Raw genomic sequence first — 26752 nt, forward strand, 5'->3', positions numbered from 1 at the left:
CCAATGTAACACAATATCCGCCTGTTACTGCTGTAAGATAATTAAGAACCATCCTATGCTGAACTAGTTCTGTTTTATAAGCTTGAAGTTCTCTTCCAGTGTATCTAAACGTGTCATCATACATTTCAGTGATATTATCTAACAAATTGGCGAGTGCGGAAATGTATCTATAATTCATCACTCCTCGAGCGGTACGAGTGAAATCTAACGCTACCAGAACCTGAATCCCGGTGGATTCATGGATAAGATCAGAGGCCGGATGCTCTAACCTTTCTGACAGTTGTCTTTTAACTCGGTGTTCGTAATGAGTGTGAGTATAAGGAGCTTGGGCACCACGGTGTATGTCCTTCATTTTGTCATGTGTAACAGTCATCACTTCGGGCAATACTTTTCCAATATAACACAATCCTTCAGAGTTTGGGGCAAGCCACTTGTACGCCTTTCTCCCGCATATGAAATATGCATCATCGGGGAGAACATATGGGACGGAGAAGGACATGACCATGTTACAAACCTTCCAGGTGAAATCTCCTGACCCTAATTCTTCCATCTGCCTAATGCACGTATCGGTTTGTACGATATGTGCACAGTATCCTGGTGATACCTCTCCAACTCTAGTAATCCTATTTCCTAAGGTATATCGATACCGAAAAGATTTTCCTCTACTGGCTATGTGGCGTACGAGCTCTGTATCTGTAGGCATTCTATCTGCTCTGTGTGAAAAGGTCATGGTAAGGTTGCTCCATGACACTTCCCAATTTCCCGGTTTTCTGGGATTGGAGATGTTAAAACATATGAGGGACCTATCCACATGGTATTGGTGGAGCTTCAAACTAGGAGGGCTGGAGATGTTAAACCTCCGGTCCACCGGTCTCCCACCACTTAGCTCAAGTACCTCCCCTAACGTTAAAGGAAATGGTACTAGCCCTGATTTACTGTGACCCTGAGGTACTTGAGAGCATACCCAACAATCTGTTTGGTTTAACACGTTACCCACTAAGGAGTGATAGTCACTCAATGGATGCCGGTCTATATGGATATTAAAACTAGATTGGCATTTCTTTATGCATCCATCTTCAACCAGATTATCACAGAGCCTACAGATACAATTTTTTTCAGCTAACAATCCATCACAATTTCTTCTATCGGATCGTTTTCTGATACTCGCCTTTGCTTGTTGGTTTGGTTGATCTTGGAAAACTACGCCTCCATCATCATAATCGGAACCCATTCCAGAACCTCTTTCGACCTCTATGGTACTCTCGCCGGAACAGACTGCTCTGGTCAACATCATGGTTAACATCAAAATCCGGATCACAGTCTCTTGGGGCAAGTCCATCTTTGAGGAGGAAATAGAGAAGAATGAGGAGGGGGAAAAAGAAATTTTAAGGGAGAGGGGCTGGGAAGTGGAGAAAAACAATAAAAGGGAGAAGGGAGTCGACAACTGCTTTCGGTCTTCAAGGCTCAGGTGCCGCCTCAATCCTCCTGGAACAGACACTCCAGTGATACAACCTCTACCGTCTGTTCCTTATCGCGGGACTTCTCTGGATCCGCAACCTTTTTGCAGTGGGATGAATGGACCCAAGTCTCTCTCTCAGCAACCTTCAATGCTGTGGTGCTAGTCAATAAGACCTGGTATGGTCCTTCCCATCTATCAATAAGACAACCTGAGCGTAGAAAATTTCGTATCATTACATAATCCCCAGGTTCAATGTCATGACAATTACTATCTGGTAAATCAGGAATCACCAACTTCAGATTATCATTTTGATTCCTCAACTGTTTACTCATGTTAATCAAGTACTTTACAGTAACTTCATTGTTACATTTCAAATCATCCTGAGGGTTAATCATGACATGCGGTTGTCGACCAAACAAGATTTCAAAAGGGGACAGATTAAGAGGGGACCTGGGAGTGGTTCTGATGCTATACAAAACAATGGGTAAAGCTTCTGGCCACGTCAATCCTGTCTCTGCCATTACTTTACTCAATTTATTTTTAATAGTGCTGTTCACTCTTTCGACCTTCGCACTCGCCTGTGGACGGTACGGAGTGTGCAGCTTGCTATCAATTCCCATCAACTTACACATTCCTTGAAAGACATCACCTGTAAAATGGGTACCCCTATCACTTTCAATGATTCTAGGGATACCATATCTACATACAAATTCCTGCACAATTTTCTTAGCTGTAAACATAGCGGTATTTGTAGCTGCTGGAAAAGCCTCGACCCAATTCGAGAAAACATCTATACAGACAAGTACATATTTCAAATTTCGACATGGGGGTAATTGAATGAAGTCAATTTGTATTACCTGGAAAGGGCCGCCGGCAGGTGGGATATGGGATGGTTCTGTAGGTATTGCTTTTCCAATATTCTTTCTCAGACAGGTAAGGCATGACATTGCTCTTTTACTCGCATGAGAGGAGAATCCTGGGGCGCACCAGTATGCTCTTACCAATTTGCACATCCCCTCCTTGCCTAGATGAGTCAGCCCGTGAGCTGCTTCAGCCAGACATGGAAGGTATGCCCTGGGGGCCACTGGTTTACCATGTCCATCCGTCCAGAGCCCTGAGGACTCCTGGCCATATCCCTTTGCCCTCCAGACTGCTCTTTCCTGTGTGGAACACAGATTCTGCATCTCACACAACTTCTGTGTGTTGATGGTATTAAATACCATCAACTGTGTGGTGTCTGTCCGTGTGGGGGTAGCAGCTGCAAGCTTTGCGGCTTCGTCTGCTCGGCTGTTACCAAGGGATACTGGGTCTTGGCTATATGTATGTGCTTTACATTTGATAACAGCCACTCTGTTGGGTTCCTGTATCGCTGTTAGAAGCCTTTTTATGTGAGCTGCATGCGCTATCGGTGTACCAGCTGCCGTCATGAAATTTCTGAGCCGCCATAGGGCTCCGAAATCATGGACTACCCCGAACGCGTATCTGGAATCGGTGTAGATATTGGCTGACTTACCCTTAGCCAATTCACATGCTCTGGTTAGGGCGACCAGTTCAGCAACCTGGGCTGAGTGAGGTGGGCCTAGCGGTTCCGCTTCTATGGTGTCTTGGTCATCTACGACTGCGTATCCAGTACACAAGTCTCCCGAGTCTGACTGTCTGTGACAACTACCATCCGTGTAGAACGTGAGTTCTGCATCTTCCAGTGGATTGTCACTGATGTCAGGCCTTGCGGTAAAATTTTGGGTCAAATATTCCATACAATCATGTGTATCTCCCTTTGCATTAAATCCTCCTTCCCCATCACTCTCACCTTCCACCCTTTGTGTCTGACCAGGCACACCTGGGAGAAATGTTGCAGGATTTAATGCGCTGCATCTCCTTATGGTGATGTTTACTGGGGCCATTAATGCCAATTCCCATCTTGTAAACCTTGCAGATGAGACGTGTCTGGTTTGGGCAGAATTCAATAAGGCAGATACCGCATGCGGTGTATGGATTGTGAGGTTGTGGCCTAGCACGACATCTTCGCTTTTCGTCACTAGCAATGCTATCGCCGCAACGCTACGCAAGCATGTGGGGAGGGATCGCGCTACCGTGTCTAGCTGGGCGCTGTAGTATGCAATTGGCCTGCTGGCGTCACCGTGTTTTTGTGTTAGTACACCTGCTGCGCACCCAGCACTTTCTGTTCCGTATAGTTCAAAGGGTTTCCCATAGTCTGGCATACCTAGTGCTGGTGCCTGCGTTAGGCACTGTTTGAGTCTCTCAAATGCTGTTTCAGATTCGTCTGTATGCGAAATCCGATCAGGTTTGTTTGAAGAGACCATTTCCTGCAAAGGTAGCGCCAATATGGAAAACCCTGGGATCCAATTACGGCAATACCCACACATTCCTAAAAACGTCCTGATCTGTTGCTGGGTTTGTGGCAGTGTCATGTCTCTAATGGCTTGGATTCTATCAGCGGTCAGGTGTCTCAGTCCTTGTGTTAGACAGTGTCCCAAATATTTTACCTTAGCTTGGCATAATTGCAACTTGTCTTTGGAAACCTTGTGACCTGTGTCTGAAAGATGAAACAGGAGCTGTTTCGTATCCTTCAGAGATGTTTCCAGTGAATCTGAACACAGTAATAAATCGTCCACATACTGTATCAATACTGATCCACTGTCTGGTTGGAAAGACTGTAAACAATCATGCAAAGCCTGAGAAAATATACTTGGACTATCTATGAAACCTTGGGGTAACCGAGTCCACGTGTATTGGACTCCTCTGTATGTGAATGCAAACAAATATTGGCTGTCAGGGTGCAGAGGTACCGAAAAGAAAGCGGAGCAGAGGTCAATAACAGTGAAAAATTTGGCAGTGGGAGGAATTTGCATTAGGATGACAGCTGGATTTGGCACTACGGGGAACTGACTCTCAACTATTTTGTTAATCCCCCTTAGATCCTGCACTAGCCTGTAACCCCTCCCCCCACTCTTTTTAACAGGGAAGATGGGACTATTTGCGGTGCTGGACGTTCTTACTAGAATGCCCTGTTGTAGCAAGCGCTCTATTACGGGAAAAACTCCTAGCTCCACCTCTGGCTTCAGAGGATACTGTGGGATTTTTGGAGCTATCCTACCATCTTTTACTTGTACAACTACTGGAGCTACGTTTGCCATTAATCCAGTGTCCTGTCCATCTTTTGTCCAAAGTGACTCTGGTATCTGAGATATCATCTCTTCTACTTGGGATGGATTCCTATTTGTCATAATGGAATGTGACATTAATTTTGATGGGGAGTCTAACATGTCTCGTACTTCCTGAGCGTGGTTCTCAGGAATGTCCAAGAATACACCTTCAGGAGTACAATAAATGACGCAACCCATTTTACATAGTAAGTCTCTTCCCAGGAGATTAGTTGGTGCAGATGCAGCCAGCAAAAAGGAATGCTTGGTATGCAAAGGCCCTATTGTAATCTCGGCTGGTTTGCTAACAGGGTAGTGCTGGACTACTCCTGTTACTCCCATGGCTGGAATTGTCCTACCAGTGGTTCTCATGCCCACTGTCGAATTTATCACTGACTTGGCCGCCCCTGTGTCTACAAGAAAGTTTAAAGTTTTACCAGCTACATTGATTGCAATTTCTGGTTCGTTTCCAAGACTAGCAATCAACTTAACTGGCTGCAGATTACAGGTATGGCCACACCCCTATTGGGTATGCTGACCTCCCTGAATCCCGCTGGCAGCAACTACTTGTGAGGGAGTTAGCTGGGAACTACCAGAGGCATGCCAGTCTCTGTTTGGGGGATATCTTTTTGTTTCCCCTGTATGTGGCTCAAAACTCCGCCTCTGTGGACCCTGCTCCCAATGTCGTGTGTTGTGTTGTTGTCTAGGGGGTTGAAAAGACCTTTGTACATTCTTTGTTCTACATTCTCGTGCAAAGTGTCCCGGTCTGTTACAAGAAAAACATGTTATTACACTTGCCTTACCCACAGGATTCGGTGGTACATACGCAGGCTGCCTTGTGGTCAGCGCCTGTATACTTACGGACATCAACTTATCACTTTGCGATTCCCTGTGCCTAGTGATGTTTCTGTCGTGATCAATAGCAGCCTCTCTCAAGCCGGACACTGACAGACCTCGCCAGCATGGTTGCGTGGTCTGAACCCTAGTCTTTAATGTTTCCTTTAAACCATCCATCAGTACAGATACTGCTACTTCTCGATGGTTTGGGTTGGTCTTAATGTCTTCTATACCAGTGTACTTTGCCATTTCTAATAGTGCCCGGTGAAAATATTCTGTTGCCGTTTCGGACTCCTTTTGCTTAATGGAAAATATTTTATTCCATTTAACAACGGCTGGGAAATACTCTTTTAGCTGTAAATTTATCCTTTTTACATTATCCTTGTTGTACACGTCTGTAAGCGGTACATCTTTATCCAATGCACAATCAGCTAAAAACTGAGTTGCATCAACATTGGAAGGTAAACAAGCTCTTAGCAGTATCTGCCAATCCTTGTTGTTGGGTTCTACAGTGTTACCTAGATCCCTGATGTATTTTTGGCTAGCAACTAAATCCTTCCTGGGGTCAGGAAATTCGGACACTATTGTTCTTAATTCCATTCTGGAAAATGGAGTGTACATGGCAATGTTCCTTATGGGAGTGGCTCCAGACACATCTGTTTTTCCATTGGGAACTGCTATTACCCTTACAGGAGCAATTCTAACAGCCTCTTCCTGTGTGGATTCTACAGCTTGTTGTGGTACAATTGTTTCAGTGTAGTGCATGGTGCCGTACTTACCCGTTGACACGACCTCACCTATCCCTCCGCTAGGGGCTTTCACTAATCTCGTGGGTGTCGCTGTGCCTACTGTGGTCTCTGCTATGGTGGCTGCAAGAGAGAGAGCTGAAATTGTTGCTGAATCGTCTTCTTGATCACACTCCTGAGGAAGGTTCAAAACAGGGTACATCTTGCACGGGTTAATACTTGCATGAGTTATTTGGTTAACATCATTAACATTTACAGTGTTACTAAGAGTTTGTGTTTTACAACCCAGTGCGTTTCTCTCCGCAATCAACTTCTCTCCTGCAATGTATGGTGGGGGAGGAGCTGTGGCAATCAACTTCCTGACTGCCCCAGATCCTGCCGCCAGAGCCAAACCTCTCTGTATCTCACCTTCCTGGTGCCATAACTGTAAATAATCATGATGCTGAATTCGTCTCTTTGCTGATTTTACGAGACATATCCTCCTCCTTAAATTTTGTAACACTTCTGGACTGAAGCTACCTATTCTTGGGAATTTGTCCCTGTCTTGTACAGTCATTCTCTCCCATTCATCACATAAAGATTCGGTGTGAATTCCATATTTTTCACACATTACATATCGTGCCGACCCAACTGGTCGGTTCACAGAATCAACCTGAACCAGGGTTGATCGCCCCCTACCTGAGCAACTGGCCCCCATAGTCTGCAGGTGTTGCTTAGTCCTCCTTGGATCTCTGTATCAAGGTTTTCAGCAAGCCTTTTCAGACAACCAAATTACTCCACAGTAGGCCGGCGGTGGCGGTTTACCGAGTACCCCACTCACTCGCCCACCTCGACCAATACGACCTGATCACACCGACGTGGTGCTGGCGTACTCGATACAGGGCCCCTATGGAACCTTCAGTTTACTGGAACATATGAGGGTTACCCGCAGGACACTTACTCTTTCCAGTAAAGGTGGGGTTGTTAGATAGTTCCTGAGTGACCAGCGAACTTCCCTTCCAAAAATAAAAAATTACACAAATCACGTCAGAATGTACAAATAGCGTTTGTGACCACTTTACTCTAATGGTATTAGGTCAGATCACTAACTACTGCACACAATTACGTGCGGTCCAATCGTTCAGTACACGAGCACTACTTGTCATGTACTGAAAGACCAATGGAATCGATGTTTCCGGCCGCGATTCCTTCAGCAAGAGCTTATGGCCTATATGGGTTCTGCACCAACACCCCAGGCGTTGTGCCACTGGACTTTTATAGCGGACCTTTTACCTTACGACCTCCTGGTCTTGTTACCTTATGACCTCCTGGTCTTGTTACCTTATGGTCCGCTATACTCTAATGCTCAAATATTATTTAACCAGGGATGCCTCCCTGGCCACCGTATATGTCACTTACACGTATGTCCCTTGACGAGTACCCGGCTTTCCTTTTGGTTCCACCTTAAAGTTATATAAACTTTTGTATACAAAACACACTCACTCAACACATGTACACTTTGTTTCTATATCTATTTCTGCGCAGAAATTGTCTTTAGGCCAAAAGTGTTACCAATTAGGAGCAGGATCTGTTAAACTAAATTTCAGATTTTCCAAAAATAGATTTGCGTTATTTACCGCTTCGCGTTATCTACCGCTGTGCGTTAATTATCGCCTTGCGCTAATTATCGCTTTGCGCTAATTCAACTTTTTCGTGACTTGAGCTACGTGAGCGTAACCGGACGCTACGTTGCGTAATGAACGCTGCGTGCGTCTGCCTTTGGATTGCGTACGCTAGTCTTTGTTAGCGACACGTGTACGCAATGCAAAGGATCCACCGTAACACAATATATTTTTATCAATGTAAATGATCCCTGATCATCTACCGCAATCCACACTGACTGCCTTGTATCTCAGACAAACCGTGTGTTTGTTCTATACTTTAACTATCACCTCTACTATGAAATAACAGCAAATCTCTTTTTAGCACTTTCTATCAACTATAAAATTTGGCAAACAGGAATAGTGATATACGAAAAATGAAATACACAAGTGAAAAGAAATGCAGGTATGTATGCGTACGCAAGACAAAAGAAAAATAAACAGTTTTAAAAAGACACAAGCGTTTTGTTCTTACTTCCGGTTCCCGGATTCCTTCAGCATTCTTTATCTAAGCGAAGCAGACGCTTATCCCGTCAGCACTGTGAGACAACCTCCCACCCTTTGCTGGAGGGATAATGTCTGCTGATCTACCTAGTGCAGATATGAGAAGTATAGGACGAGCCCGCAATTGACAATGCTAAATTCCTTTGTCGTATAACAACCCTTTTTGAAGCTAAGAACACTGTACGCTGTTTGCTTAAGAAGTACCGTAATGGCACGCTATTGGCGTAGCGATCGCTCAGCCGTAGGCGAGACGCTCAAGCGTCACGTTCGCTCACGGCCCAGTGATCACAGGACACGTTATTGGCTATGACTAGAGTAATGATTCGCTATGGCGTAGCGGACGCTCGAGACCACGAGGAGATCACCAGCGGCGCAGACGCTCACAACGCTATACCTTTATGATAAAACCTTATACCAATGAAATACACTGAATACCTTAATGTGAGTACAGGGTGTAAGTGCAACCTTGTGTAACCTGACTAACTACAAAGCTGCTTGAGCGTCACCGACGCTCAAGTGAACACTTAACACTATAGGAAATACACAGATACTGGTTTAGGTTCCAAGGCCTATTAACTGTATTATATCTAATATACTTGTAAAAGGGGATAACAGTACAAATGATACACTACAATATAACAGAGACTTCCTAACCACAGAACTAAACAATAAATACAAAAGGACAATACTACTCTGACCTAAAAGAAATACAATACAATACTATCTAATACAATACAATACTAGCCTAGTCTAGGGGAGATATGAGAGAACAGAACAGAGAGAGAGAGAGAGAGAGAGAGAGAGATGAGATGAGAGAAATTGGCTCACAGAAAGACAATGATTACGGAGAGAAACTTACGCACAAAGGGTATGATCGCCTGCGCCTCGATATCCAGCTCCCGGCTATCAGCAGATAACCGTTGATGAGAGAGTGAGAGCTGGATGTGGTCGGCCTGCCTATTTATGCCCCACACACAATGCAATCTCCTGGTCCTACAATCCCATTGTCCATTGGCCGAAGGAATTCGGCCCTGTATCATAACAAAAGGTCATAGGGTGATTCATACAGGTGGGCTGTGACGATTTCCAACAGCTCAGGTGGGTGGGAAACTGGGTTTCCCGCCGCATACCTGAGTATGTGTAAATAATAGAAATGGACATAAACTTCTTATGTCCATAACTATTCGCACGAGCGATTAATACGCTCCAAACCAACACCGGAATATTGCTAATTAAATACTCTTCCGATGGGTACCAAACACTGCTGTATGATTCCTGTTAGACCCTTTGTACGATATAAAGAGGGATTCCTCAGCTCTGGGACATTGTATTTTAACCAAACTTTCAGAATCTATCAAAGGGACCATGATCTATAAACTACATTAATTGTGAACATTTGTAACGAATGAGTCGCACGCTACGACTTCATAAACTCTACCGTAAATACGCATACCGCGCCTGCGAGTGCACGTTATTGCGGGTATGCGCATCCACGGGAGAGCGCATGCACGCGCAGCGCGGACCAGTGTGCGGTGCAAATATGGCAACGTGCATTGAGACATTTTTCTGACTTTGACAAGGTCGACACACCTTAGGTCGACGACAATTGGTCGACACACCTTAGGTCGACATGGACGGAAAAAGGTCGACATGGACAAGAGGTCGACAGGAACAAGGTCGACATGGAATAAGGTCGACATGAGTTTTTCACAATTTTTTTCTTTTTTGGAACTTTTTCATACTTAATGATCCATGTTGACTACGATTGGAACGGTAATCTGTGCCGAGCGCAGCGGAGCGGAACGAAGGCACCATGCCCGAAGCATGGCGAGTGAAGCGAGCCATGCGAGGGGACGCGGTGCACTAATTGGGGTTCCCGGTCACTCTACGAAAAAAACGACACAAAAAAACCCATAAGAAACTCACGTCGACCTTTTTCCATGTCGACCTTGTTCCTGTCGACCTTTTGACCATGTCGACCTTTTGGCCATGTCGACCTAAGGTGTGTCGACCAATTGGCGGCGGCCTAAGGTGTGTCGACCTTTTTGTTGTCGACCTGGAGTCCCAGACCCTATAACTCTGCTGCAAGGAGAATGGGGTCTTACACTTTTTTACTGGTGTCCTTTAGTAACAAGTGATTATGATTGACAATATTATTAGTTAGAAACATATGGTAGTTTTTCAGTCTGCTATAAATTGTCATTACCTACAGTACTAACAGATTAATTCTAAATACAGGTTGAGTATCCCTTATCCAAAATGCTTGGGACCAGAGGTATTTTGGATATCGGATTTTTCCGTATTTTGGAATAATTGCATCCCATAATGAGATATCATGGTGATGGGACCTAAATCTAAGCACAGAATGCATTTATGTTACATATACACCTTATACACACAGCTTAAAGGTAATTTTAGCCAATATATTTTATAACTTTGTGTATTAAACAACGTCTGTCTATATTCACACAATTTATTTATGTTTCATATACCCCTTATATACACAGCCTGAAGGTCATTTAATACAATATTTTTAATAACTTTGTGTATTAAACAAAGTTTATGTACATTGAGCCATCAAAAAACAAAGGTTTCACTATCTCATTCTCACTCAAAAAAGTCCGTATTTCGGAATATTCCGTATTTCGGAATATTTGGATATGGGATACTCAACCTGTATTTAAATGATATGACTGTAGACAATGCTGGGACAAGTCCCTTAAACTGGATACACACTGGGCGATATATATGTGGCTGTTCGATTAACGTCGTTCATAGACATAATTGCAAATATATATCGCCACACTTGGCTGTGTCTATGGGCGACCCACTGCCTGCCCGTACACTTGCTGCAGGGGCTGACATCACAGCTGGGCCGGCAAACTCAAATGCTGAAATGCCTCCTAGCTGTGATGTGAGAACCAACATATCGAGCGGCCGATCTATAAGTGCATACAGTGTCGGACTGGGGTATGAAGGACCCACCGGGGGAATGCAGTGATAGGGGCCCATACTTAGGGGTGTGGCCATCCTACAAAGGGTGTGTGGTCAGCCTTCACCGAGGATTGAAATACACAATTGTCTTGTGCAGTGTAATGCAACATATCTACCATGTATAATACAAGTGCACAGTCTGGAACCTGATCCCTAGAGGAAGGAGTGGACCCTCAGGCAGTGGGGCCTACCGGTGGTTTCCCTGGTACCCCTGTGGGCCAGTCCGACCCTGCGTGCATACGCTTATCTGAATAGGCCGCTCTATCAGCGTGCCGTCAAATCGGCGCAGTGTCTCCCCAGCTTTAGCCGTAGTGATTACATAAACAATTACCGTGTAATTCTCCAGCTTCATCCAGAGAACTTTAAACTCTTCTTTGCTCAGCGTCCCCGTATTGTCCCGCTGTGTGTGCCGCAATTAAGGTCGTTGTCGGTCAACAAAAGATAGATGAGCAGGTAATATATAAATGAGCATATGTTACATGTAGTGCATCTTCTGCAATCACCGGGCAAGTATAAATATGGGCTGACATTTGACATTCATATTGTGGCCCAGCTGAGACTTACCTTCTCCTAGTGGCTCCAGCGCTGTCTTCCGTGTCCCAGAGGTCACTTTCGAGTGAGACCTGCGGTCCGCCTATGTTCCGCTAAGTCTATTTCCCCCCCGCAGCCTGACCTTCCCATTCGCAGCCTAACCCTCATGTCAACATTCTGACAATGTCAACGTTTCCGGGAATGTTGATACGTTGCTTGTTGACAGTTTAATAGCGTTGATATCATAACTGTTGACATTGTGGCATTGACATTATCAATTTGACATTGTTTTAACTACCTTTCATAAATATTCCTATGTAATAATGACTGTAAACCGCTCACTGTCCTCTGATATCTTACTGTCAGAAGTCTGCCAGCTCACAACACTGGCTCCTCATTGGCTCTGAATGATCACATGACCGCATCACAGCGAGAGATGTTGCAGTCTATTGCTTCAGATCAGGTTCCCGGGGACGCCGAGAAGGACGCGTGCAGCGCAGCTTTTGGCTCTCTGGTTTGACCGTCCCCCTCCCAAAATGTGTGTCTTTAGGAAAGATGGGGGTGTGTTGCGAGTCCACGTCCCACAGACTCGCGTCATGCCCCTGTGAGCCGTGTCCGCGTGCCCCCGCGTTCACAAATGCCAGAGCCGAAAAGTAGCCACAGTCCTGGCAGCCGGAAATGTGGGAGGGGATTCCCATTTAAAGAGACATGGAGAAGATGATCAGAGTGGTCTGTACACCAATCACAGCTCTACACCTTATTATTACACTTCCAGCTGATGTCTAGAATAAACTACTAGTAACTGGATTTTAGTGTACAGGATAGTGCAATATCCAAAGAAGCTTCCAGTCCATACTTACCGACATTCTGGCTGCTCTCTGCGGGAGAGAGCAGCCAGGTCGGCTCAACAGGCGGGCCAGGAGCACTTTGACGAATGGAGGGGGTGGGCCGGAGGCAGTACAGGGGCGGAGCAAGGGCAGAATGGGGGTGGAGCAAGGGTGGAACGGGGGCGTGGTTACGGTGATGCCTTCTTTAAGCCATGCCCCCGCTCTGTAATGCCGCGATCACCAGCATTACAATGCAGGGGGCGTGGCTACAATGACGCGAATCAGCAAGAATCGCGTCATCGTCTGCCCGGACCGCCCACTTTACACACAAAGTGGGCGGACGGGCAGGGGGGACCCCGTCAAATCGGGAGACTTGCCTGCTCTTCCGGGGGGCCGGGAGGGTCACCCGATTTTCGGGAGCCTCCCGGCCATTCCGGGAGATTAGGCAAGTATGTTCCAGTCCTTCTCACTGCAGTACAGTATTCCTTTATTGCAGGAGGATACCTCACAGACAGTGTTATACCTCCTTCACACCAGGCTCCCAACTGTCCCGATTTTCGCGGGACAGTCCCGTTTTTTGGGGACTGTCCCACCCGCGGGCCGCATGGGGGGGGGCAGTTGGGAGACTCCTGGTACTCGCAGCGGTGAATAGACGCTGTGCGCATGCGCATAGCGTCTATTCACTGTAGTCGGAGGGAGAGGGGACATGCCAGCAGCTCACCGGGCGCTGGGCATGCCCTTCAGTGACAGCAGACGGGGGCGTGACTCGCGATCGCGGCAATGCCACGAGGACATGTCCCCTTTCAAATAGGCCACTCCCCTTTTTTCGGAGAGTGAGTCCCGCTTCAGGAAGTTAAAAAGTTGGGAGGTATGCAGACTTGTAACCCAGGATGTAGCCGGGTCAACCTGGGTCCAGGTTTGGTGTGAAAGGGTCTACATGGGTGTTGTTGCCTGCAGGGCCGTCTTTTTATATGGGCTCAGGGACGTGCGGTGAGCTAAATGGCTCAGGAGCCACTGGCTAGCACCAGAGCCATATTTACAAGCAATATATGAGCCAAAGGGTACATCTGGGCATTATACACAGGTGCACCAGTATAAACTCCTGGAAATTTTGCTAGTTTTAATCAGAGAAGAGCGTAAAAGTTAGGCAAGTGAGGCACTGCCTCCCCTGTCATAGACTTTTTACTCCACAGTTTTGGTTATAAAAATGATTAGAATAATACAAAGAAGATATTTCAAACATATTCTTTATATTTTTCATATACTTTATACAGCCAAAACTCTGGCACAAACGTTAGTATGGCAGGAAAGGCTCTGCCTCACCTGCCTCACCCCACCGCACGTCACTGGGCTCAATGGGCACTTGCCCAAGGGCCCCAGGAGTCTACGGGCCATATTGATAGCTGAGGGTCCCCTCTTTCCAGGGGTACCAGATTTTTGAAAATCGGCCCTTGGGAACCAGCGATATCTGACTTCAAAGCAGTGGTCCCCATCCAAGCCTGTTTATTGCTCTTCCCAGCCAGATATCTTTTTCTGACGGTATACTCCAAAAGCTGAGACTCTCCCCTTTCACTGGACACTGGCAGCTTGTCTCTATCCAGAACCAGAGATATCAGCCTTCCAGCAGCCGGGCCCTGCTCCAGCTCCACACGCCTAATATGCAGGTTTATATTGTCATCTGTGGATTGCTCTGATTCCTGACCTCTGGTCCCCAAGTCACCAGTACCTCCTGAAAGGTGTCCCCAGTACCTCCTGAAAGGTGTCCCCAGTACCTCCTGAAAGGTGTCCCTAGTACCTCCTAAAAGGTGTCATCAGCACCTCCTGAAAGGTGTCATCAGCACCTCCTAAAAGGTGTTCCCAGTACCTCCTGAAAGGTGTTCCCAGTACCTCCTGAAAGGTGTCCCCAGTACCTCCTGAAAGGTGTCCCCAGTACCTCCTGAAAGGTGTCCCGAGTACCTCCTGAAAGGTGTCCCCAGTACCTCCTGAAAGGTGTTCCCAGTACCTCCTGAAAGGTGTCCCCAGTACCTCCTGAAAGGTGTCCCCAGTACCTCCTGAAAGGTGTCCCCAGTACCTCCTGAAAGGTGGGACTCTCTAGTGTTGTATCCTATTGAAAGTAAAAAAAAATCTATTTCCAGGAACTGGAGATATCAGTGGTCAAGCAAGCTGCCCCCACCGGAAAATTATGAATATTAAGCCCACTCCACTATCCACCCCTCCCCTACGTATTAAACACCCCCTACCACCCTGGAAGTCATGTACCAGGGCCTCTTCATTCAGCCTAATGCCCCTTCTACAGTTTAGTGTTCTCCCTCCCGCCCCATCTCCCACCATCTGTGCAGTAACGGAATAATTAGCAGAAATTACTGCTCCAGGTCCTACATGCTGAGCGGAAGATAGAACACCCCCTACCGCCCACGGGCTGCCGCTGATAGCACCCCCCAGCCCTACCGCTGGAGGATGGGTAGGGGCCCCAGTGCATTGCTTTGCCCAGGGGCCTACACTGGTGTTAAGACGGCCCCGGTTGTCTGGGAATCTGATACCCTGGTATAAACAGAGGAGGGGGCCCATGTGCAATCTCAGTCTGGGCCCTCTCTACCAGGCAGCGCTACTCTGAGCACTAGCGATGTACCTGGTGGTGCGGTAGCAAAATGCTGATAAAATAAATTTTCCCACTGCGGCTGCCGTTGCTGAACTCTGGAAAGGTAAGTATGGGTGCAGTGGGTGCAGTGTGTGGGCCCCCAGACCCAGGGGCCTGTGTGCACCGCTCACCCTTCACCCATTAAAGATACACCTTTGGCAGGTGAGTACTGAAAAGCAGGTTCTCTCTGGTATAAAGACTGTGCATTGTTTATGAGTTATTGCAACTAATGTTCCTGTTCCTGTTATGCTAAATAACATATCTTGTGTTCCACAGAATAACCCTTTATCTCCTGGACTTAGGGGGTCATTCCGACCCGATCGCTCGCTACACTTTATCGCAGTGCAGCGATCGGATCGGAACTGCGCATGCGCTGGTGCTGCAGTGCGCTGGCACACGCCAGTCAGCCGAAGGCCGTTGTTCCCTAGCGATCGCCTCTGCCTGATTGACAGGCAGAGGTGGTCGCTGGGTGGGAGGGGGCGGCACGGCGGCGTTTGCCCGCCATTATGGGGGCGTGGTCCGGCCAACGCAGGCGTGGCCAGACCGTGTGGGGGGCGGGCCGCAGCAGCTGCGTGACGTCACACACAGCCGCTGCGACCAGGGGCAGCGACGATCAAACCCTGGCCAGCCTCAGGAGCTGCGCTGGCCGGGAGTTACTCGACAAGTAAAAGCATCGCACCTTTTGTACTTGTGTGCGCGGGGGGGCTAGCCATGTGCTGGGCGTCCCCCTGCATGTCATGGAAGATGATCGTAGCTGTGCTAAATTTATCACAGCTACGATCAACTCAGAATGACCCCCTTAATCTCCTGAAGTGCTGCAGCATTTGCACTGGTACCAAGAACTGTGTAAAACCGACCATTTCTAAACAGTGTAGGTTCCAGGTATGACATTCATCAGGAAAGGGATACATCCAGGAGATTGATCATTTCTCTGCACGTCCTCAGAGTGAATCCATTAGATTTGACGTCAGGACCTGCAGGTAGAATCACATAGGAATTACAGTAAGTGTAACATTTACATAACGTTCATTTAAACTATTTTCATTGCACATAGAACAAAACATAAACCGTGCACATAACATAGGGTGAGGTTACAGTGTTACGTTACATTATGCACAGGAAGTCTTGATACATCTCCCCCTATGTGAGAGTATATACCGTATATAGATTTCATTCCATAAACTTCACACGTCAGATGCATCCGCACGCCACTCAAGCACACTTATCTTAGTAAATAAAGACACAACAACCGTAATTGGCGTGAAAGGGGTCAGCTTTTTATTTTGACTGAGAGGTAGGCCTATTAATACTAAAACTAAAAATGCAGACTTCCCTCTCTAACTAAGGTGGCGGGGAGAAGAACGGTTAAGCATGATAAACAACTTAATAAGGGTGATCCAAAATTATATGACAAAATAGAGCAATAAACATATGTGTGTGAGGGGGCCTTCTGCCCCAGCTGTTCCGGGATCGGCCTGCTGCCTCCATCCCGAGCAATAAAAACATATGTGTGAGGGGGCCTTCTGCCCCAGATGTTCCGGGATCGGCCTCCTTCCTCCATCCCAGACATCGGAAATCCAAAATCCAAGGCCAGGGGTCGACCTTCTGCCACTACCCCTGCCCACCAACAGTTGTAGGGACGGAGGTACGCTCCGCCCCTATGGGGTAAAAAATTGGGCCTCCGGCCCCGATATCCACACATGTTTATGGTCTATCATATGGGCCCACCAGGTACGGTGGTGCCCATCAATTAATACTAAGACTATAAAATACCTAAAAGTTCACCCGAACTTACTAACAATAAACTCCTTCAGTTATGCTAAAATAACCGTTCAGAAACCGGCCAACTGCCAGGTTACCAACCTGCCACCGCCACCTGAACCCAGAAAACTAAACTAAACTCAAACTTGAAGGAAAACAGAACATGAAGCTAAAAAGACCTCAAGACCCGGCGTACCAGATCATTGGCACCCACGGCCGACAAGCCATATAAAGTGCGGATCTAGCCGCCTGCCTGCAAAAGAAGGGTGTGACCGAGGGTAATAAACGGAACATAGTATGGAGAAAATGGGTAACCTAACCTGCGACCCTAACAGGGGGGGTGGGGTGGGGTGGGGGTGGGGGTTGTCCAATTTGACTTGAGGCAAAAACAAAACTTCGTCAGCCGGCAAAAGTCGCAATTAAAACCAACGATAAAACAAAAATTCCTCAAGGCCCCCGCAGTCGCAAAGCGCAACTGAGACGAGCAGCTAATCCTCAAATGGGCGCACTGGGAGGACAAGGCCTGATATAGCGCCTGACTGCACCAGACCTCCACCTACCCAGTGCCCGGACGTTGACTTCGGACCCACCCGCCGCAGCAGCAGCTGAATCAGCGCCGATGCGGAAAGAGTGAGTCCCATGGTCGTCCGGAGGTAGACCCAGGTATAAAATACAACGTCCCAAAACCGACCGAAATTGAAATGCGGTCAACGGGGAACCGTCAAAATGGACGAGCCACCCGGAAGGCGTCGGAGGCCGTACGGGCGAATAAGACTGGGCCGCGATACTGGACAAATGCCCCGCACACGAGCCCGACCCATTCGAACTCACTGCCCCCCGCCGACTACGTCAGTCTTGGAGCGCTGAATACTACACCACAAACCGTCGGGGCGCATGACGACGCGGGCCGCCAGCATGGGCGAGGCAGAAGTCCGAGAAATGGACACCAGCTCACCCACCCTGAACGCACCGTGAAAGGCCACCGGAAAGGCAGTCATGAAGAGGCGAACCTCGTACCCCCAAAGAGCAAAGACTCCGTAGGGATCCCAAAATTCGCCTCAGCAAAGACCCAGTGAGCGGTTGGCGAGTGTCCGGCCGGGGCGAGATCGCCCAAGCCCATTCCTTCAACACCCTCCGAAGGAAAAAGGACTTAGTAAAGTCCTCCTCCCCCCCCGAAGCTGCAGAAAGGAAGATATGCTCGCAAGAACCCTACCAACATACGCCTGCGCAATCCCGTCGGTGTACAAAAACCCAGATGTAAGCTGAAAGGAAGTCGTGAGAGGTCGTACCACAATGGCCTCTCTCCAGAAGGTAGCGACTCGACCGCTCCCAGGCGGCCAGATAAGCCGCGAAGGTTACAGGGGCCAACAACCTGTGGGCTAAATCCTCCAATCCGGGCGGATAACCTGCCACACATAAGCAAGACATGAGTCCCCATGGATTAGAGCTGCAGGAGCCAAGCGCCTAAAATGCTGCCAGTCGCCACGAGAAAGGGCATCAGCAATTCAGTTACGCACTCCCGGGACATGCTTGGCTCGCAACATCATGTCGGTCACCAAGCACAGCAAGACTATCTGCGCAAGGACCCGCAGGACAGGCAAGGGCGTGGCTTCTGTCGGGTTATGGCAAAAACCACGCCCAAGCCGTCGCACCACAAGATAACCTGTTAGTTACGCAGGGCATGAAACCAGAATGGGAAAAATACCAGCAACAGCATGTTTGTCGTGAGGTGCTCGCTAAACCAGGCACGCGGCCAAGGAGACGCACACCAGCGGCCAGCAAAATAAGCTCCGAAACCAAAGGCATCGGAGACGTACGTGAAAAGCATCCAGGGACGCGCTGGACACGACCGCCTCTTGGCAAATACAGACGCCTGTGAAACGAACTAGAAATTCATCCCAAATAGGTAAATCCCTGCGAATGTCGAGTGATAATTTAAGAAAATGAGGCGGGCGTCTAATCCCAACCGTCACCTGTCCCAATTGTCTACAGAAAACCATAATCATGAGGCTAACCTTTCAAGCAAAATTAAACAGGCCCAATAAGGATGGAGCCTGGGGCAGGGTAAGCTTGCCCGCAGAGGGACAATGGAAGGATACCACCAGTCCAGGTATCGGCAAGGGATGCGAAACCCGAGTGTAAGAATCGGGCGTCCACCGGCCACGGGTACCGTCGCAGCCAGGGCATGAGCGCCAGAAGTCTGAGTGGGGTGGGGGCCGTGGCCAGCGCCTGGGGACAGGTCTGCGGGACGGAATTACCCCCGTGCCCTGTACTGGGGCAGTCCTTGATCCCGTGGCCTCCGCCACAGCTGATGCAGGAGTGACGAAAAACGACCCCGCCGCCCCAAGTCGCATTGGGCAGTATTGAAAGCGAAGCATATTCCATGTCCCGCGCGCAATGAACCCCTTCGAAAGCTGGCAGAACGAGATGCAGGTCGTTGAGCCCATCGTCTCGCTATACCGCCTACCTAAGCGCCGGCGGAACCCTGCGTCAGCTCCGCACAGAATTCCTCATCCTTACTGAAGGTATAGATCCTCCGCCCATGCTGTTTGCGCTGGAAGTCCTCATTGGAAACGTCGCCAAGCCGACCCTGTGTACTGATGGTACAGCACGTGTATAAGGAACTGATAGCGCACAAAGGTATGTGTTAGTCCGGGCACATAGCTAAGTAACATGCCGCGTCGCTAAACATGCATAGAACCCAATTTGGGTAGGAGCGCGAAGCGTCCTCGCTACCCTGGCCGTTTACGTAGCTGAAAGCAAGGCTTTATGAGCATCGCTAGTAAGAGCAAAATATTGACGTATTGGCCCTTACGGTCCCGGACCCGGGGCCTGAGCCCACGTTGCACTGCCGTGTTGGCGCTGTGAAAGGTGTCCGATTCCACCTTGCGAGGCTGAAGAGGTTGAACACCGGCGCTCGCGCCGTTTGCGACACCTGACCGTGCAAACCGCCGTGGTCGGAGGACACAACCACCGAGGACGTGTAGGCACGGAAGGAGTCCGTGACCCGACGCCTGCGCCTGTGGCTAATGTGCATGCTGGCAAAACCTACGTGCACTGTTACCTTTGCTAGAGGAGCAGGACTGAGTACTTGATCCCAAGCCGCTACGGGGGTAACCGCGCTCCCCTCAGACCCGGCAGGGTCCGATGGAGACTCGCCTGCACGAGAGGGAACTCCATCCGATCCAGCAGCCTCCAGACGACTTGTAGATGCACCGACCGACGCCATTCCCGATCCGACGACGACTGCTGGAGAGACAAAAAAGACATTGTGCTCCCCCACTGGTCCCACAGCCGCCGGGGTGACCATCGCACCAGAGGACAGGAGCGGGGTAAGAGTTCGCGCAATGCCATCCACCAAAGAAGCAGTGGGCCGCCCCCGTCCCCCGGGTACGGGGGATAACAATGGAGCCACTGCCGACACGATAGCGGCACAAATGGCGGACAAGACGGTGGCGTCCACCAAGGGTGCGGGCGCCGCGGCAGGCGCTCGAAGATCAGACCCGACACGCGAGTCAAGCGCCCCACGAGAGGTTCGCAAACCTCCCGTAGGGAGCAAGGACCCGTATGAGCCCCGTCCTCGCAGGTATCACGGCACCTCCGTCCTGCTGCGATAAAAACCCCGGCCGAACCGCCTGTGCCGAGACCTTCTCCTATCCTGAGCATTTGCCTCAGGATGGGAAACCGGAGAGTCGTAACTGCTAGAGAGAGGAAGCTTCTTTTTAGGGTTCATTTTGTAAGGAGCCAAATAATCTACCATTATATTTTCGGATTGTGGGAGGAAACCGGAGTCCCCAGATGAAACCCACGCAAGTACAGGGAGAATATACAAACTCCACACATTTAGAGCCGTGGTGGTAACGAACCCATGACCTCACAGCTGTGAGGCAGTAATGCTAACCATTACACCATCCGTTGTGCAGGAATGTCGTACTGAGTGCCATCCACTGCAGTGTCGGAAGGAGACGTCTGAACGCAGAGAGGGGCCAGATCGCTCACCACCCGCCTGCGCACGCCGCCCCCAGAAGGGACGAGTGACCGGCAGCTGAAACCCCAGCCTGAGACCGGCAGAAGTGACACATGAGCCAAACCGGAAAGGGGGTTGGCGCCGCGGGTCCCAAACCACGGCAGGAGAGGCCAGGTGGCCCGTCCCACCGCGGGCGGACGCGGCACGCCCCCGCCTGATGGGCCCTGCAATGTTGACCGTCGGCAACAACCCATCCGCAACCACAGAGCGGGCGTGTCGCCTCGCCCTGTCACGGAAGGGCACTGACCGGGAAGGGAACGTAGTTAGCAGCACCAGAGGGAGTAGGCCTCATCTGGGCCCCCCTGGTGATTGCATAAGTGCCGGCACGCGCGTGCCGCCCAGACCCCTCACGTCCGGCCGCGTGACCCCCCCGCCCGCTGGAGAGTGCGTGACAAAAAGCCCCCTTTAATTTGAAGCAGTGCACTTTTAGTACCTGAGGCTCAGGGGATTAGTGTGCTGAGCCATGCAAGAAAATGGGGGCTGCCCCCCCTGGTGGGAGGGAGCCGCCGCGCCGCATGGAGGGAGCGCTGTCCCGTCCCCCCCGCGCTCGCGCAGCCGCCAGCTCCACGTGCGGCGGGTTCAGGGACGGGAGAACAGCGTCCCTGTCAGGCCGCCTCAGATGCTCCCGGACCCCGCCGCTCCGTCCACCGCCGCGGCCAGCGGCGGGGACAGAAACGGAGAGAGCGGACGCAGGGGAGCACGGGCGGGCGGCCGGGCCCGGCCGCGTGTGCCCTGAGTCCCCTACAGTAGCTGCAGCGGGTCTACCCCGGGCCTCGCGGACCACAGCAGAGTCCGTGAGCCGGGCCGAGGAAGGCTGCGCTGCTCAAAGGTCCGACGCCCGTGTAAAAAGGAGAGTGGGGAGGAGGCACAAGAAAGGAAAGGTAGAATATATAGGAGAAAGCAGGGAGAGGAATAGAAGGAAGAATAGGGAAAGACCAGAGAGAGATAGTTAGGAAATAAAAGGATAATAAAAATAATGAAGGAATAATAAAGCAGCTGTACTTATCAGTCTCACGGAAAACCAGGAAGAGACAGGGTGTCCTAGGTCTGAAGACTATATGTATGTCAGACCAGCCCCTATACAGAATCCAGCCAAACACAATCCAGGCAGCTTTTCTTCAGTTCCTCCCATAAAAATTTTAACCCCTTCCGTGCCAGAGTACTGCATTAAGAGGCGTGCCGCATGCCCAGCCGGCGAGTTTATGCTGTCTCGGCCACATTCATGACCTAGTACGCAGTCTTTCTTGTTCCATTATTTCTTAATTATTGTTAATCTAGTTTATAGCACATTTATTACTTTTATCCATAGCGGCACCTAAACGTCTTGTGCTATATTCACAAAGTGCTTATCGGGGGTTTGGAGCTGAACATTTAAAGCTGCACTCATATTCAGTGTAATGCACGCTGTTATTATATCCCCTTATCTAATAGCAATAACATTCATTACACGTGAGTACGTCAGGGGTGCAAATAATGCACAGGGGCTGCCTATACCTAGGTAACAAAAGATTGACAACCCCTGTTAGCAGAGCCGGCCTTAGGCATAGGCAAACTAGGCAAATGCCTAGGGCATTTGGTATGCTTAGGGGCACCAGCAGCTTCTGCTGATTAAAATTATATGTGGCATGCCTATATTCTGTGTGTGACTGCGGCTGTATCTGCATATGAAATGCTACATTACAGTGTATTCCTGGAAATCACTGTAATGTATGCAGATACAACTGCAGTCTCACACAGTATATAGGCATGCTGCATATCATTTTAATCAGCAGAAGCTGCTTGTGCATCCTAGACACATAGTAATGCAAATAATATGATGTATTTTCATAAACAAAAGGCGCCCGATGTTAGTAGAGCTGCCAGCTGACTCATGCCAGGCATCTCCTGCAGAACTAGCAGCGGTGCCAGGGGGCACCAGCCAAAATCTTGCCTAGGGCATCATATTGGTTAGGGCCAGCTCTGTCTGTTAGGGTGTTACGTAGCTGTCATATGTACTACTCTCCATGTGGAACTTGGAGTATTATATTCCTCTGTCAGGGGTACTGTAGTTACGCTACACAGAAGCCTTCAAAGCTGCTCGCCCGGGGTCCATACCGAAATGTTTCATCATCTTCTAGCCAGTCATATTCAGGGCTTAAAATGGTCCTGAAGAAGTGGTGGAACTCATTCAACCCCAAATTAGATGGAGCCAGAGCCTGTGCTACGGTATACGGCACCATCCTGCAAACTATAAATTTGTGCCCTACCTCCCATACTTTATAAAGGGACAGTGGTCTCACAATAGCACCCCAATTCAAACTACACCACACAGTAGCACAATCTTATTCCCATTACACCGCACACAGTAATGCCCTTTTCTCTAACGTCCTAAGTGGATGCTGGGGACTCCGTCAGGACCATGGGGAATAGCGGCTCCGCAGGAGACAGGGCACAAAAAGTAAGCTTTTAGGATCACATGGTGTGTACTGGCTCCTCCCCCCATGACCCTCCTCCAAGCCTCAGTTAGGTTTTTGTGCCCGTCCGAGCAGGGTGCAATCTAGGTGGCTCTCCTAAAGAGCTGCTTAGAAAAAGTTTTTTAGGTTTTTTATTTTCAGTGAGTCCTGCTGGCAACAGGCTCACTGCATCGAGGGACTTAGGGGAGAGAATTTCAACTCACCTGCGTGCAGGATGGATTGGATTCTTAGGCTACTGGACACCATTAGCTCCAGAGGGAGTCGGAACACAGGTCTCACCCTGGGGTTCGTCCCGGAGCCGCGCCGCCGACCCCCCTTACAGATGCTGAAGATTGAAGGTCCGGAAACAGGCGGCAGAAGGCTCTTCAGTCTTCATGAAGGTAGCGCACAGCACTGCAGCTGTGCGCCATTGTTGTCACACACTTCACACCAGACGGTCACGGAGGGTGCAGGGCGCTGCTGGGGGCGCCCTGGGCAGCAATATATAATACCTTTTATGGCAAAAGAATACATCACATATAGCCATTAAGGCTATATGTATGTATTTAACCCATGCCAAATGTCTAAAACTCCGGGAGAAAAGCCCGCCGGAATAGGGGGCGGGGCTTATTCTCCTCAGCACACAGCGCCATTTTCCTGCTCAGCTCCGCTGTGAGGAAGGCTCCCAGGACTCTCCCCTGCACTGCACTACAGAAACAGGGTAAAACAGAGAGGGGGGGCATATTTTGGCGATATTTTTATATATTTAAGTGGCTATAAGGAACAACACTTATATAGGGTTGTTCCCATATATATTATAGCGCTTGGGTGTGTGCTGGCAAACTCTCCCTCTGTCTCCCCAAAGGGCTAGTGGGGTCCTGTCTTCGATAAGAGCATTCCCTGTGTGTCTGCTGTGTGTCGGTACGTGTGTGTCGACATGTATGAGGACGATGTTGGCGTGGAGGCAGAGCAATTGCCGATAATGGTGATGTCACCCCCCAGGGAGTCGACACCGGAATGGATGGCTTTGTTTATGGAATTACGTGATAATGTCAGCACATTACAAAAATCAGTTGACGACATGAGACGGCCAGCAAACCAGTTAGTACCTGCCCAGGCGTCTCAGACACCGTCAGGGGCTGTAAAGCGCCCTTTACCTCAGTCGGTCGACACAGACCCAGACACAGACACTGAATCTAGTGTCGACGGTGATGAAACAAACGTATTTTCAAGTAGGGCCACACGTTATATGATCACGGCAATGAAGGAGGCTTTGCATATCTCTGATACTACAAGTACCACAAAAAGGGGTATTATGTGGGGGGTGAAAAAACTACCTGTAGTTTTTCCTGAATCAGAGGAATTAAATGATGTATGTGATGAAGCGTGGGTTAACCCAGATAGAAAAATGCTAATTTCAAAAAAGTTATTAGCATTATACCCTTTCCCGCCAGAGGTTAGGGCGCGCTGGGAAACACCCCCTAGGGTGGATAAGGCGCTCACACGCTTATCAAAACAAGTGGCGTTACCGTCTCCTGATACGGCCGCCCTCAAGGATCCAGCTGATAGGAGGCTGGAAACTACCCTGAAAAGTATATACACTCATACTGGTGTTATACTGCGACCAGCCATCGCCTCAGCCTGGATGTGCAGTGCTGGGGTCGTCTGGTTGGATTCCCTGACTGAAAATATTGATACCCTGGATAGGGACAGTATTTTATTGACTATAGAGCAATTAAAGGATGCTTTCCTTTATATGCGAGATGCGCAGAGAGATATTTGCACTCTGGCATCGAGAGTAAATGCGATGTCCATATCTGCCAGAAGGAGTTTATGGACGCGACAGTGGTCAGGTGATGCGGATTCCAAACGACATATGGAAGTATTGCCGTATAAAGGGGAGGAATTATTTGGCGTCGGTCTATCGGATCTGGTGGCTACGGCAACTGCCGGAAAATCCACTTTTTTACCTCAGACCCCCTCCCAACAGAAAAAGACACCGTCTTTTCAGCCGCAGTCCTTTCGTTCCTATAAGAACAAGCGGACAAAAGGACAGTCATATCTGCCTCGGGGCAGAGGAAGGGGTAAGAGAGGGCAGCAAGCAGCCCCTGCCCAGGAACAGAAGCCCTCCCAGGGTTCTGCAAAGCCCTCAGCATGACGCTGGGGCCTTACAAGCGGACTCAGGAACGGTGGGGGGTTGACTCAATAATTTCAGCGCACAGTGGGCTTGCTCACAGGTGGACCCCTGGATTCTACAGGTAGTATCTCAGGGTTACAGGTTGGAATTCGAGAAGTCTCCCCCTCGCCGGTTCCTAAAGTCTGCTTTGCCAACGTCTCCCTCGGACAGGGCGACGGTATTGGAAGCCATTCACAAGCTGTTTGCTCAGCAGGTGATAGTCAAGGTACCCCTCCTACAACAGGGAAAGGGGTATTACTCCACGCTATTTGTGGTACCGAAGCCGGACGGCTCGGTAAGACCTATTCTAAATCTCAAATCTTTGAACCTGTACATACAAAAATTCAAGTTCAAGATGGAGTCACTCAGAGCAGTGATAGCGAATCTGGAAGAAGGGGACTTTATGGTGTCCCTGGACATAAAGGACGCTTACCTGCATGTCCCAATTTGCCCTTCACATCAAGGGTACCTTAGGTTCGTGGTGCAAAACTGTCATTATCAGTTTCAGACGCTGCCGTTTGGATTGTCCACGGCACCTCGGGTCTTTACCAAGGTAATGGCCGAAATGATGATCCTTCTACGAAGAAGAGGCGTATTAATTATCCCTTACTTGGACGATCTCCTGATAAGGGCAAGATCCAGAGAACAGCTGGAAGACGGAGTAGCACTAACCCAACTAGTGCTGCAACAACACGGGTGGATTCTGAATTTTCCAAAATCTCAGTTGACCCCGACGACACGTCTGCTGTTCCTGGGAATGATTCTGGACACGGTTCAGAAAAAGGTGTTTCTTCCGGAGGAGAAAGCCAGGGAGTTATCCGAACTTGTCAGGAACCTCCTAAAACCAGGGACAGTGTCTGTGCATCAATGCACAAGAGTCCTGGGAAAGATGGTGGCTTCTTACAAAGCGATTCCATTCGGCAGATTCCACGCACGAACTTTTCAGTGGGATCTGCTGGACAAATGGTCCGGATCGCATCTGCAGATGCATCAGCGGATAACCTTATCGCCACGGA

At 49.2% G+C, this 26752-nt stretch overlaps 1 protein-coding gene across 1 annotated transcript in view; it reads right to left on the bottom strand.

Annotated features, from left to right (window-relative positions):
* LOC134911031 (calpain-8-like) overlaps positions 1 to 26752 on the bottom strand; it is a 149230-nt gene that overhangs the window by 12635 nt on the left and 109843 nt on the right. Inside the window, exons 17-18 of the mRNA XM_063919424.1 lie at positions 16250 to 16314; positions 11676 to 11744 (exon numbers count right to left, since the gene is read on the bottom strand). Coding sequence (XP_063775494.1) covers positions 11676 to 11744; positions 16250 to 16314 — 134 coding nt within the window. The remainder of the gene's footprint in view (positions 1 to 11675; positions 11745 to 16249; positions 16315 to 26752) is intronic.

This window comes from Pseudophryne corroboree, chromosome 4, assembly GCF_028390025.1.
Source record: "Pseudophryne corroboree isolate aPseCor3 chromosome 4, aPseCor3.hap2, whole genome shotgun sequence".
Classification (NCBI taxonomy): Eukaryota; Metazoa; Chordata; class Amphibia; order Anura; family Myobatrachidae; genus Pseudophryne; species Pseudophryne corroboree.